Source organism: Microcaecilia unicolor, chromosome 1 (assembly GCF_901765095.1).
Source record: "Microcaecilia unicolor chromosome 1, aMicUni1.1, whole genome shotgun sequence".
Classification (NCBI taxonomy): domain Eukaryota; kingdom Metazoa; phylum Chordata; class Amphibia; order Gymnophiona; family Siphonopidae; genus Microcaecilia; species Microcaecilia unicolor.
In genome coordinates, this window is record NC_044031.1 from 79035084 (window position 1) to 79050413 (window position 15330).

A 15330-nucleotide genomic window follows, 5' to 3' on the forward strand; every position below is an offset into this window, starting at 1 on the left:
AGGTGCGAGAGAGTGTGGTGATTCTTACATTTTATCAAGGATCAGGGGTGCAGAACGTTGGGGGATTCAGGGGTTGCCTTCAGTGTAAACATGGATCAGAGAATTAGGGAATGGATTGAGTCTGAATGGGATTAACATTAGATTTAGCCAATTCCTTTTCACTCCTAGCTCAAGGTGAGCTACATTCAGGTAGAATTTAAGTTTGTACATGAAACAATGGAGGGTTAAGTGACTTGCCCAAAGTCACAAGGAGTGTCAGTGGAATCTGAACCCTGGCTTCTGATGTTATTCTGTTTTGGGACTTTTATTAAAAATTGTCTACATCTGACTAAGCTTGTTTGAGGAAACTGCCTGCAGACTGTGGGGAGATGTGGGCTTCAGTGGTTAAAGCATAGACCACCTGATACTCAGCCAGCAGCGCAGGTAGCTGCCACAACTGCCCCCGGACATTCAATGCTGGGCCATTTCCAGTGACCAACACTGAATATCTGGGGGGGGGGGGGGGGGGGGCTGGCTTTAAATTAACCGGTTATGTGAATATTCAGTGCTGGCCAGTTAAGTTAATAGCGGGCAAAGATAGTACTGCTATTTAGGCATTCCGATTTGCCCACTAAACTTAGCTGGTCAGCGCTTGAATATTTGTGGATAGCTGGCTATATCCCGTGATATAGACAGTTAACTGCTATGCACTGAGCACGTATATTCAGCAGAGATAACTGGCTATCTCACGCTGAATATTAGCTGGCTAAATGCTATTTAACTGGTCAGGAGTCATTCCTGGCCATTTAAATAGCGTTGAATATCGGGCCTAGTGTAATCAGTGGGGAAGTTAGGATGCTCTATCAATGGTTCGTGGGACCTGGAACAACTCTCTTTCTTCTCCCAGGGCTAGAGATATGCACATGGCAAACACTTTTATTTCATTTGGACTTCTCTTCCCTGATGTTTGGATTTCTTTTCTGTTCTTGTCACACATTCATTTTAATAAAAATGTTTAATGCACACAAATCAATGCACCTTAATTTCTATGTTAACATTTATCAAATCAATTTAGCATACACTAAATTTATGTCATTCTAATGAACCAAATACACATTAGCAAATGTACATCCCAACACTGAGCCGTGATTTGATCAATTGCCCTTTGGTATAAGTAGCAACATCTTCCCTTATACCAAGGAATACACAACTGTAAAATGAAGTACATAACTGCAAAGTGGGTAGGATTACTCTTTAGGTGGAAGATACTTTCCAAACAGAGTGGCTCTGTCATTATCTATCTTGTCTTCAATCCCATTCTTGGCAAAAGTAATAGAGGGGTTAGTCATGGACCAACTAATGAATGGGTTAGTCACACACCAACTAATGGACTATCTCCAACTTCACTCCATTTTACATAGCTCACAATCTGGTTTTAGACCTTCTCACAATACTGAAACTGTTCTCACCACGCTCCTAGCCTTTGACGTTGTTGATCATAAAATCCTTCTAAACATCCTTGACCATTAAGGAATCTGTGCAGCTGTGTAACAAGGCTTCCTAAGGTCTAGATCATACCAAGTAAAACAATCAGGTATAATTTCAGCATGGTCCCGTTTGTTGAGTGCCTCAGTAATCTCTATTGTTCCCCATCCTATTTAACATAATGTTGATTCCATTAGGCAATTAACTGGAGAGAAATGGTCTTCCAACATTTATTTATGCAGATGATGTTATCATGTATATTCCATTCACTAAAGAAATAAATGAAATTACTTATATCATCAGATTAGGTATCTCTCTCTAATGGAACCTTGGGCATCCAATTAAAAAAAAAACTCAACACCGATAAAACTAAATTCTTAATAGTTACTAATCCTATTCACGCTATAAATCTTAAATCATTTATCACTGAGAACATCACATATCCCCTTGACTCAACTATGAGAATCTTCGGACTCACAATCGACCAATTCCTCACTCTAGATAACCAAATTTCCAAAGTGGTCTCAAGTGTCTTCAATTCAATATGAAAATAGAGGAGATTAAGGCCATTCTTTGCAAAATCAGCCTTCCATACCCTATTTCAATTCCTAGTCCTAACAAAATTTGATTACTGCAACTCTATTTACATAGGACTTAAAGAGGATCACCTCAAAAAAACTACAAACCACTTAAAACAGTGCCGAACGTCTCATATTCAGACTATTACGCTTCACCAAAGCAACCCCCTTCTATACGATTTGCACTGGCTGCCAATAAAAGATAGAATATTATTCAAGATATGTACCTTCATTCACAAAATTTGTATGGTACAGCCCCAATATACATGAACATCCTCACTGAATTACCTTCACGTAATGCCTCTAAATCATCTACAGAATATCTTATCCTACATTTCCCAAATTGTAAGAAACTTACAAAACAATCCATACTGCTAACTTTTCATATCAAGTCACTAAAATTTGGAACGCCTTACCTAAAACCATCAAATGCACCGATGATTATTTGTTATTTCGAAATCTATTGAAAACTCACTTCTTCAGTCAAGCCTTTAATGAAATGAGCACGCTTCTCAAATAAACTCATGGCATTAATTTTTACCTCATCCCACCTCCCACTACTTCTGTCTATCCCAGTTAATCCTAGCCCTTTACCTTTTCCTCCATATTTCAATTATCTAGCTTAAATCACTAACAGCCCCTTTTACGAAGAAGCGGCAAACCCAACGTGGGCTTACTGCTCGCTAAACAGGAAGTACCGCCAGGCTACCACAGCAGCCCAGCAGTGCTTCCCACCCGTAGCAGGCCGTCATATCTGGAACTACAAAAATATACTACTAAATACCACCCCAGTCCCTACAACAACTACAGATACCCCATCAGCAGACAGTCTTGCTAAATACTTTAATGAGAAAATTGTTAAGATTTGACTCACATTCAGCCTTATTTTCGAAAGTGATGGGCGCCTAGATTTCGACCATCTCGCAAAAGCACCCAAATCGGTATAATAGAAAGCCAATTTTAGGTGCCTGAAACTGCACTCCGTCGCGGGAACGAACAAAGTTGATGGGGGCGTGTCAGAGGCGTGGTGAAGGCGGGACTGGGGCATGTTAATCGGATGAGCAGAGATGGGCGCCTTCGGCCGATAATCGAAAAGAAATGGCCATTTTTAACACGAATTTAGGTCACTTTTTTGGACCCTTTTTTCCCCCAAACAAGTCCCAAAAAAGTGCCCTAAATGACCAGATGACCACAGGAGGGAATCGGGGATGACCACCCCCTTACTCCTCCAGTGGTCATTAACCCCCTCCCACCAAAAAAAGAACAATAACAACTTTTTTTCCAGCCTGTATGCCAGCCTCAAATGCCATACCCAGCTCCATCACAGCAGTATGCAGGTCCCTGGAGCAGTTGTTAGTGGGTGCAGTGGACTTCAGGCAGGTGGACCCAGGCCCATCCCCCCTACCTGTTACACTTGTGGTGGTTAATGTTGAGCCCTCCAAAACCCCCTGTACCCACATCTAGGTGCCCCCTTCAACCATACGTGCTATGGTAATGGTGTAGAGTTGTGGGCAGTGGGTTTTGGGGGGCTCAGCACCCAAGGGAAGGGAGCTATGGACTTGGGAGGTATTTAACTTTTATTTTTTTACTTTTTACAAGTGCCCCCTAGGGTGCCCGGTTGATGTCCTGGCATGTGAGGGGGATGAGTGCACTACGAATCCTGGCCCCTCCCACGACCCAATGCCTTGGATTTGTTCGTTTTTGAGCTGGGCGCCTTCGGTTTCCATTATCTCTGAAAAACGAAACCGCCCAGCTCAAATCCGCACATATCCGATGCATTTGCCCGGCACAAACCTATTATCGAAAAAAAAGATGGGCGGCCATTTTTTTCAAAAATACGGTCTGTCCCACCCCTTCACGTACCCGTTCTCGGACATAGACGCCCATGGAGATGGGCGTTCGCGTTTGATTATGCCCCTGATTATCACCTATTACCACCGACCACAAAATATTCTCTGATTGCTTGGATCCAATTCCAGAGGAATATCTGGCGGACAGAATCTGGTCAAACTTTGCAATCCTTACTGAGGAATCCGCCACTCAAGCGATCAATAAGTTTGCTAAGTCCCACTGCAAGCTTGATACATGCCCCAACAACCTAATAAATTTCGCCCCTCAACGCTTCATAGCAGACCTCACGAAACACCTAAATCATATGTTACAGCATGGACTGTTCCTTAATGATAAAGGAAATATATTACTTACGCCAATACCTAAGGACATAAAGAAAAAAGCAAACGATATAACCAACTATCGCCCAGTAGCATCCATCCCTTTAGCAGTCAAACTAATGGAAAGTATAGTAACCAAGCAACTTACCGATTACTTAAACAAGTTCTCAATATTACATGAATCATAATCAGGATTTCGATCCAACCACAGTACAGAAACAGTACTAATCACTCTCCTAACCAAATTTAAGCAAGCAATCGCAACTGGAGACAGCATACTTCTCCTGCAATTTGACATGCCCAGTGCATTTGATATGGTTAACCACAAAATACTACTAAACATCGTAGAATACTTCGGAATTGCAGGAAACGTACTTAACTGGATCAAAGGCTTCTTGACAGCAAGAACATACCAAGTAATATCAAATTCGATTATATCACCACCTTGGAAACCAGAATGTGGAGTTCCTCAAGGATCACCGCTCTCACTGACCCTTTTCAATCTAATGATGACACCATTAGTCAAAACGCTATCCAACCAAGGCCTTAATCCTTTTATTTATGCAGATGTCACAATCTTTATCCCATTTAAACATGACCTAACAGAAATCACTAAAGAAATCAACTACAGCTTCCATATTATGAACTCATGGGTGGATGCTTTTCAACTAAAACTCAATGCAGATAAAACACAATGTCTCATCCTCTCATCACAATACAACAAGTACAAACCCACTATTTTAAGTACCCCAAACTTCACCCTTCCTGTCTCAGAAAGTCTGAAAATTCTAGGAGTTACAATTGATCGAAACCTTACAGTAGAAAACCATGCGAAAAACACAACAAAGAAAATGTTTCATTCAATGTGGAAACTCAAAAGAATAAAACCTTTCTTCCCAAGAAAAACATTCTGCAGATTGGTACAATCATTGGTACTAAGCCATGCTAATTAAACAACTCCAAACTGCACAAAACATGGCAGCCAGACACATATTTGGCAAAATGAAGTATGAAAACGCCAGACCCTTAAGAGAAAAACTACATTGGCTTCCATTAAGAGAACGCATTGCATTCAAGGTCTGCACCCTGGTTCATAAGATCATACACGGTGAAGCTCCGAGGTATATGTCAGGCCTCATAGACCTACCAACCAGGAACTCTACTAGCTCATCATGTACGTTCCTGAATCTCCACTATCCCAATTGTAAAGGACTAAAATATAAATTAACATATGCATCCAGTTTCTCCTATATAAGCACGCAAATCTGGAATGAATTACCAAAATCCATAAAAACAACCCACGACATAATTAATTTACGTAAATTATTGAAAACCAATTTATTCAAGAAAGCATACCACAATAACTCATCCTAAATGCCAGTTAACATTTCTAATTTTAAAATGAACTTTCCTTACCTGAATAACTTATCCATTCTGTCTCCTCTACCTTAACTATGTATTTCTCTTTTCCGGAACTGGTAATCACCATTATGGAACTATGTAAGCCACATTGAGCCTGCAAATAGGTGGGAAAATGTGGGATACAAATGCTACAAATAAATAAATATGATGTATTTTAGCTTCTGCTAATATATTTTTAACATGTTCATGATTTTCTAATTTTTATGTAAGCCACATTGAACCTGAGTCCACTTAGGCTAAAGCGGGATAAAAATGCCATAATGGCATAAATAAATTAGATAAATAAATAAATAAAATTAGACAGGATGAGGTGGTCATTGTCTGAAATATCTGTAATCACAGTCCTTTCCCCTTCATCGCCTCCAGCCCCTTATCTTCCCCTACTATGCTATCAATGATTGTATTTCATTTCTTACTCCTTTGCATTTTATATATTGTAAACCACCCAGATGGTTTTCTATTGGCATGGTATATAAAGTATGAATAAAACTTGAAACTAGAAAAAACTTCAGGTAGCAAACTTTGGGGGGCAGAAGCAAGTGCCCCCAAAATATCCCTGCTATGGCCACATGATTCTGCTCCTGGCTAGCAAAAAAGGCATCATTAACCACTCACAACTGTAGGCTGAGTTAACCCTGGATATTCAATATTGAGGCATGCCTGGCCTCCATAACTGAATTACCAGATTGGTGCAGCAACCCAGATGTTAACCAGGCACCAGCTGATACTGCGACCAGAGCCTAGTTAACTCAGTGGATAAAGTTAAGACAGCCTTTTTGCTGTCATAACTTTATCTGCTTACTTAGGCGGTTAGTGGATTGAATACCGCCACTAACTGGCTACATAGTGGCTCCACCCAAATTCCACCCCTGGACCCTCCCAAACCCAGCTGGTTAGGGAATGACCGGTTACAGCCAATTTTCAGCAGCAGTAGCCAGGTAAAAGCTGCTGAATATCAGCAGTCAGCAGCTCAGCAAGGCTCAGCTCAGGAAGGTTTAGCCAGGCAGGAGTCTCTCCTGACCAGTTAAACCCCTTTGAATACTGACCTCTAGATTTCTAAATTGGCTTCTTTGGACTGTCACCCAAATTCAACTCCGTTTGCATTAATAACAGTCTTCTCCGTTGAAAGCCGGACAATGATGTAAAAACTGGACAACTGGGTAAATTTCTCAAATGCTGGCATAAATCCCAAAGTTGTACAATCTGTAAACTGTATAATTTAGTTTTTATGATTTTAGGATATGGAACATTAATGAGTGGTATTGTGTGGGTGAGAGTGCGAATGAGTGAGAGCGAGTGGATATATATTATTACTATTAACAATTATGTAAACTGTTGGTAAGAGCATAATAAAGATTTTGTATTATTGTAATTTTGTATTTATAAATAGTTGCCTATATATGAGATATTAAGGTGTTTAGAGATGTGCCTGATGCTGCATGTAGGTTACACTCCTCTATACCTTGTTTAAAGTGTGGTCATTTAAGTTTTGTTTTGATTCCCTCCTGTTTTTATATTGTGATCTTCTGTGTTTATCCCACATGCTTTTGAATTCTATGACCGTTTTTGCCACACCCCCCCCCACAACCTCCATTGGTAGAGTATTCTAGGCATTCATCACCATCTCCATAAAAAAGTATTTCCTGATGTTACTCCTAAGTCTACTTCCTTGCAACCTCAATTCATGTCCTCTAGTTCTACCACTTCCCCATCTCCGAAAAAGGTTGGTTTATATATTAACACTTGTTAAGCATTTAAACATCTGTATCATATCTCCCCATCCCTCCTTTCATCTAGGGTATATATATATATTCAGGTCAAGTCTCTTCTCATATGTTTTTTTAGCTTCTACCTCAAATGCTTTTTGTGGTCTTCTGAACACCTTCAAGTCCTTAGCAAAATAAAGCCTCAAACTGAACACAATACTCCAAGTGGGGCCTCATGAATGACTTCTATAGGGGCATGAATACCTAATTTCTTCTACTGATTATGCCTCTCTCTATGCAGCCTAGCATCCTTCTGGCTTTGGCCATCACAATGATTCACTACCTTGAGATCCTCAGACACGTTCCGCTCAATATTTAAAACCATTTAAATGGCCAGGAATGGCTCCACATTGGCTCCCAGTTGATCAATGGATAATTTTTAAGACTCTCAAACTCGTCTTTAAAACTTATCAGTTGGGACACACACCCTGTATCTCTCTAACCTTACTATTCCTTATTTCCCAGCACATCTTCTTTATTCTATAAATGACCACAGATTAGATCTCCCTAATCCCTGTTCTGCACAACTGGAGTCTACTTGGAATCTGGCTTTCTTCTTTTCTGCCCTTTTATTATTATTAGCATTTGTAAAGCGCTACCAGACGCACGCAGCGCTGAACACCTGACACAGAGAGAGACAGTTCCTGCTCAGAAGAGCATTGCGCATAAGGCAATATCCCCTTTCTTTCCCCTTCCCCCTGCCTTTTACTGTATGTGTGATTGCTTCTTGAATGATTAGTATCACAGAACACTGTCCTGTCAATTTTTGTAGTTCTTTTCTGTTTTCTTAGTTTTTAGAATTGTACACCACTGTGATCTGCAAGTTAGCTGATGGCAGTATTGCAAACCCAAATAAACTATAACCATAAACTATAATGTCAACATAATTTGTGATAAAACATTTGAATAGACAGCACAGGGTTTAAGTAAAAATGGAACATATCTACTATAATAAAACTCACCCTCAACGTTCTGAGGACACTGACGTCAGTGAAGCCAAACCCTGACTTCCTTCAAAAAGGTTTGAAGGCTCGTGGTGGTGAAGCCACCAAAATCGCTCCGGGCCCCGCCCTCGAGGGCGGAGCAATGGCAGAACAACGAAGGGGTTGGCAGGGAGGGAGGCGGGGGGGGGGGGGGTTGGGAAATCGCTCCGGGCCCCGCCCATGAGTCAAAACGTCATGATGTTGGGGGCGGAGCAATGGAAGAATAACGAAGGGGTTGGCCAGGGAGGGAGGGGTGTTGGTGACGAACACCTTGCTAGCACCAGTTTCATTTGCTCTGAAACGGGCCTGTTTTACTAGTAGATAGATAAGACAGAGTAATAGGAGTAAGAAAATAAGGGGACTAATTTAAAGAAAGTTGCACATAAGTAAGAAAGGTGCTTGAATATTATCTTTGCTAGGGTAAGAGTGGATAAACATGTTCTGCTTTAGTTTGTGCAGCCGGTGTCGTTCCTTGTGTGTCTATATGACTATGAAGTTAGTCCCAGGCTACATAATTAAGGGCCCTTTTTACCAAACTGCAGTAAAAGGGGGCCTGTGGTGGTGTTGGCGTATGGATTTGCCATACGCCGTGGCCCCCTTTTACCACAGCAGGTAAAAGGTTGTTTTCAGCAAAAAAAAAAAAAAACAAAGCCCTGAGCTAATCACAGGGATTGGTGTGCAGGGCTCCCACGCTAACCCAGTGGTACAAAAATAAAAAAATATTTTTGTCGAATGGAAATGGCATGTGCTGGGGGTGGGATCTACTGCTGGGCTCCTGAGGTAGACTGGCAATAGTTCTGATTTGGCATGCGGCAAAGCAGTGGTATGTGTACCACTGCTTTGTAAAATGAGCCCTAAACTTCTACAATTTGTGCTGCATATACGTAACACTGCGACCTTGTTTTATTATTTTTTTTAATGATATAGCCTGGGAATATTTACTTTCTTTTTTCTCAGGATAACCATCTGACTGTTGTGAATAAGTGGACTCCTGCTCTCTGACTGGAGCTCTGAGGAGCTCCACCCCCAAACCAATGTTATTTATTTAAAAAATGTATAACACTATGTAAAAATTCTAGGTGCGGAAAAAATATACACAATAAAATTGAAATAAACAGAGAAAAAAAAATAAAACATCATTAACCATCAAATACTCTAATTCAACTTTAAGCTATTGTTAATGTAATCCACTAAAATGTTTAAGGGATTTCTTAAAAACTTATAAGCTTTTAGTGGATATCATATTGGCAGGTAAGCAGTTCCACAATTTCAGGTCAGCAATATAAAAAATAGAGTTCCAATATTCATCCAATTTAACTAAATAGAAGGAGGAACATCCAGTGAGTCTTGTTTAGCTGACCTAAGGAGCCTAGTTAGTTGATATGTACATAAACTTGAGGCAATAGAACCCGGTACATTGTTATTGTCAGTTTTGAAGATTAAGAAAAGAATCTTGTAACGAATTTGCCATTCCATAGGCAAGCAACCAAGCTTAAATATAACAGGAGTAACAAGTTCGAATTTAGAGATAGATACTATAACACAGGCAGCAGAAATTTGAGCAATTTGTAAAGGTCTCAACAATCGTTTAGGCAAACCTAAAAGAAGCCCATTACAATAGTCAAAAAGTGGAGTTACAAGACTCTGTACTACATTTCTAAAATTGTAAGGACTTAAATAATCCATTAAGCAACGTATAATTTGTAATCTTTGAAAAACCTTAGGTATTGTCTTTCTAACAAACTTTCATGGATTGGGAAGAGTCTATGATCACACCAAGATAAGGAAACTCAAACTACAGGGATGCCTGGGGGGGGGATGGGGGGGGAAGCATCAGCTCATCCCTCACACCAGGCAGCAGATTGCTTTGAGCCGCCCCTGCATCCAAATTACTCTTTGGTTACTTGCCACCAATAAGAGTGCAGGACCAACCCATAATGTAAATCTCCTCATAACGCAGTGGGATCAATTTTAAGGTAGCGGCAGAATAAACATTTTTTTAAACTGGTCCTTGGAACATGGTCTCTAACCCTAGTTTTCTTTTTCACTAGAGAAGTAACATGCGCTCACCTGTGAAGAGAGGAATTTTCAACCACACATATAAGAAAATTAAGTATCCAACCCATCACATATTTTATAGTTCAAAAAGTAATGCGATCACAACCAATAGTTACCTGCCAGAAATCTGAAACAGTAGCAGCAAGTGGGCCTTGTGTAGCTATGTATGCAGGATTTCTAGGATCATGATCCATCTGTGGAAAAAAAAAACCCCAGAGAGGTTGGTATTTAGTAAGAATATAGGAAAGCGCCAAAAAGAAAATGGTGAACAAGTATTTCTTAACCAGAACATACAAACGAGGGGGTAAAGTGCAGAGTTCCCACTAAGCTACACTCCTGCCAATGGGGGGTATTGTTTCACTATCACATTTTCAATACTGAGGCGACTCCAAGGAACCTGCCTGTGTCTAGCAATTGAAAACACAATATTTTTTTTTTATAACCAGTGTTGCCCATTTACTATTTGTTTAATAAAAGTTATAAGTTAAATTACTGTGAAAAGTACATACATTACAGGTACTAGTTATTTGCTTAATAAAAGTAATTTTATGTTACTGTGAGTACATAAAATAATGAGACATTATCAGGCTCATTTTCGAAAGAGGAGGACGTCAATCTTTCGACACAAATCGTAAGATGGACGTCCTTGTCACAGAGTCATCCAAATTGGTATAATCGAAAGCCGATTTTGGACGTCCCCAACTGCCTTCCGTCGCAGGGACAGCCAAAGTTTAAGGGGGCGTATCGGAAGCGTAGCGAAGGCGGGACTTGGGTGTGCCTAACACTTGGACATCCTCGGCCCATAATCGAAAGAAACAAGGACATCCCTGACGAACACTTGGACGACTTTACCTGGTCGTGTTTTTCTTATGACCAAGGCATAAAAAGGTGCCCGAAATGACCAGATAACCACTGGAGAGAATCAGGGATGACCTCCCCTTACTCTCCCATTGGTCACTAACCCCCTCCCACCCTAAAAAACATCTTTAAAAATATTGATTGCCAGCCTCAGATGTCATACTCAGGTCCATCACAGCAGTATGCAGATCCCTGGAGCAGTTTTAGTGAGTGCAGTGCACTTCAGGCAGGTGGACCCAGGCCCACCCTCCCTCTACCTGTTACGTTTGTGGAGGAAAACAACGAGCCCTCCAAAACCCACCACAAACCCACTGTCCCACATCTAGGTGCCCCCCTAAGGGCTATTGTAGTGGTGTACAGTTGGGGGTAGTGGGTTTTGGGGGCGGGGGGTGGGGGGCTCAGCACACAAGGTAAGGGAGCTATGCACCTGGGAGTAATTTATGAAGTCCACTGCAGTGCCCCCTAGGGTGCCCAGTTGGTGTCCTGGCATGTCAAGGGGACCAGTGCACTACAAATGCTGGCTCCTTCCACGACCAAATGGCTTGCATTTGGTCATTTCTGAGATGGACATCCTTGGTTTCCATTATCGCCGAAAATCAGAAACGACCAAGTCTAGGGACGACCATCTCTAAGGACGACCAAATTTCAGGATTTGGGCATCCCTGACCGTATTATTGAAACAAAAGATGGGCGTCCATCTTGTTTTGAAAATATGGGTTTCCTCGCCCCTGGATGGGGACGTTTTGCAAGGACGTCCTCATCAAAACTTGGCCGCCCCTTTTGATTATGCCCCTCCATATTACTCGTTAGTGGAAAAAGTAATAATTAGAGTTATTTATCCTTACAATTACTTTTACAATTTAGAAGTAATATATTACTGCCCAGCACTGTTTATACATACCTGACTCCTCCCATGTGCCACCTAAACTCCTCCTCTGAACACACATACACTCAAGGTTATATATAAGAGTGTGCTTTCTGGTATGTACTTGTACATGCTTATCCAGTGGGGTGATTTTATCAGAACTTTCATGCATATAAACCTACATTTGCACAATTAGCCCCCACTATATTTATTGGCTGGAGGACAGTTTGGGATTGCACACAATTTCGCTGTTCTGTTTCCCTCATTGAAATAGAATATTGGGGAATTTTAGGGGGGGTTGGATTGGGTGGGAGGGTGGCTGGAGGGGGAGAGAGGAGATCATGGCGGAGAAAGTTTTGGGCAACTATTACGGATACAACTGGTATCTTCAGTTTTCTAAATGTTCACCATAGAATACGTATCAGTGTTTGAAGCCTGTTCACTGTTTGGCACTGTTCTATTATTACAGTTGATCTATTGTGAACATTCTTTGACAGTTAATAAAGTAAAGTGTTCAAAGCAAAAAACTGCATTTGCATGTAATAAATCCTTTATAAAAATTATATAAAGGTGCAGTATCAGTATATTTAATGATTAGTGTTTGAAGTATATGGGACAAGCTTCCTTAGAAATGACAGGCTTGCAACAATATTTACGTATGATGCATGAGTTCTGTTCAGCTGCTGAACGGGGCTTCTGCATACTGACGGCAATTGGATAAAGTCATGCTTAAGTAATGTATGTGTACACTTATTTTATGGTTATTATATAAAATCCAAGTAAATGCCTAACCGACTAGATAAAATGCTACTATAGGTGTGAAAAAAACACACATACCTATAGGAATCAACACTTAAGGCAGACTCAGAGCTACTGAAAATGTATGCACATATTTTCCAAAATCATAAGAGTAAATAAAGGCATTTTATAATCTATACATGTAAGTGCAGCCTCCAATTATGCTCTGCTCAAACTCTGCCTCTTAACAAGCCCACAGTGCCAGTACCCACCTTCAAACTCACATGCATAAATGACTACAGTTCCAACATTTACATACGTCCTTGCTACCTTAAACTATATACTTCCTTATAAATTTACATCCAGTGTGTTGAAAAAGATTTCCTGTAAGAGCCGGTGCTGAGCAAAAAAGCACAAAAAGCCTTCAAGGGGGGGGGGGGGGGGGGGGGCGTCAAACCACTGCTTTACTAAATAGACCCGACAAAGTCTGTATTTCGTTTCACCTGAATCAGGGGTCTTGTGCAGAAAATCTCCAGTAAAAGGTCCAATCAGTGAAAAGATACAACCTTGATACATCCAACAGGATGCCTATAAATGGCACAGAACAAACACACACAAAATGAAAGCAGTACTGCACAATCTAATGTTCCTTCGAACAGTGAAATGCTGCACAGGACCCCTGTCGAAGGCGGTTTCGCTGAGTGTCAGGTCTGTTTAATAAAGTACTATTTTGATGTCCCCCACTCTTGGAGGCTCCTTGCACTTTTTTGCTCACCTGTTCTGTTTGGTTGTGCTTTGGATTCTCACTCTTGATCCCTGTATGAGACACTGAACATTTCGGCCAAATCCCTAGTCTCTGCTTTTATTTTCACCCTCTGAAGGAAAATTATATGTGGGCAAAAGACATGAAAACATGAGCTAGGTCTGAACTGCTATCAACCAAGGCAATGAAATTTAAGCAAGGCATGATTCAAGGCAACAGCCTAAGTAGAAACAAATCAAATATACCAAACCTTAAAAGAATTAGCGTAATGTGAAGTGCCAAAAGAATAAACAAAACTAAATGAACCATGTTGTGTAGATAACAACTTTGCCACAGTATAACTTCATCTAGCCCTTTATGTATGAACAATTATACTTGAATTCAAGACAATTTCCCACTTATACAAGTATTTTATAAAGACACAGATACCTAGGTGTCTTTATAGAACTGAGCCCGGGTAGGTGCCTGTTATAAAATTACCCCCCTGACTTGGAATTTTATATAAAGCTGGGACAGGGATGGTAAAGAGAGTGGGGAGGGCAACACTAAAACGTGTTAACTGTAAGGCAAGCTGTTACCATGGAAATTGTAATTACAATTGTAGAGATGTAGTAAATTTCTTCCACAAGGTAGCAGCTGTGTTAAAGTGAATTAGCATGTGATAACATGGTGGCTGATTCTCCCCACATGATGGACACACCCCCTTACACCTCAAAAATGTTACTATAGAGTTTTTGCCATTAATGCACATTAGATTGTGTTTGTAATGCACTACCAAATGTCATGAAAACAATGCACGACCTAACAAACTTCCGAAAATCACTAAAAACCAACCTGTTCAAAAAAGCATACCACAATGATCCATAATAAATACCAGACAACGAAACCTACACCAGAACAGGACAAAACCAAACTCTTTATACTTGAGTGCTTCATTTACTTTGTCACTAACGAACTTTAACACAATACCACTTTATTTCTCATGCCGGAATGAACTCACTATACTGACTGCCTAATTTACTCTGTCACTTATGATCTTTAAAGCAATACCACTTTGTATTTCTCATTCCAGAAATGGCGATCGCCACTACGGCATAATGTAAGCCACATTGAGCCTGCAAATAGGTGGGAAAATGTGGGATACAAATGCAACAAATAAATAAATAAATTAAAAATGTATGCTAATGGCAAACCCTTACTATAGGTTAGTAAATGTTATAGAGTAAATGGCTTCATTAAGTGTATGTTTCTTACATCAGTTTTCAAAGAGAAACATTTGCCAGTTTGTCTTTCAAAATTAGGTAAAGCATGTGCATTAAAAGTGCCTGCATATTTTGCTGTGGCTTTTTTATGTGGGCAGGTAAGAGGGGGGATGCTTTTGTGAAAGTTTCCTGTATGTGTGCTGTTTCCCTCCACTGGCCTAAACACATATCTGGGAATGCCTTATCCCAACTTATATCCCAACTGAAAGTACATATGGTATGCCAGTCTGCACAGATTGTTAGCAATCCAACAGCAATCTAATTTATAGACAAGTCACATACTTGGATGAGGCCTTAAAATAACATGACAAACATTGCTATACTTAAGACAGACATCAAGCCCAATATCCTGTTTTCAACAGTGTCCAACCTGGCAAGATCCCAAAAGAGATTTTCCCATCT

General features: G+C 40.5%; 1 protein-coding gene across 1 annotated transcript in view; it reads right to left on the minus strand.

Moving 5' to 3' along the window:
• PTPRN2 (protein tyrosine phosphatase receptor type N2) overlaps positions 1–15330 on the minus strand; it is a 1688755-nt gene that overhangs the window by 209197 nt on the left and 1464228 nt on the right. The window contains 1 exon segment of the mRNA XM_030198706.1: positions 10559–10636. Coding sequence (XP_030054566.1) covers positions 10559–10636 — 78 coding nt within the window.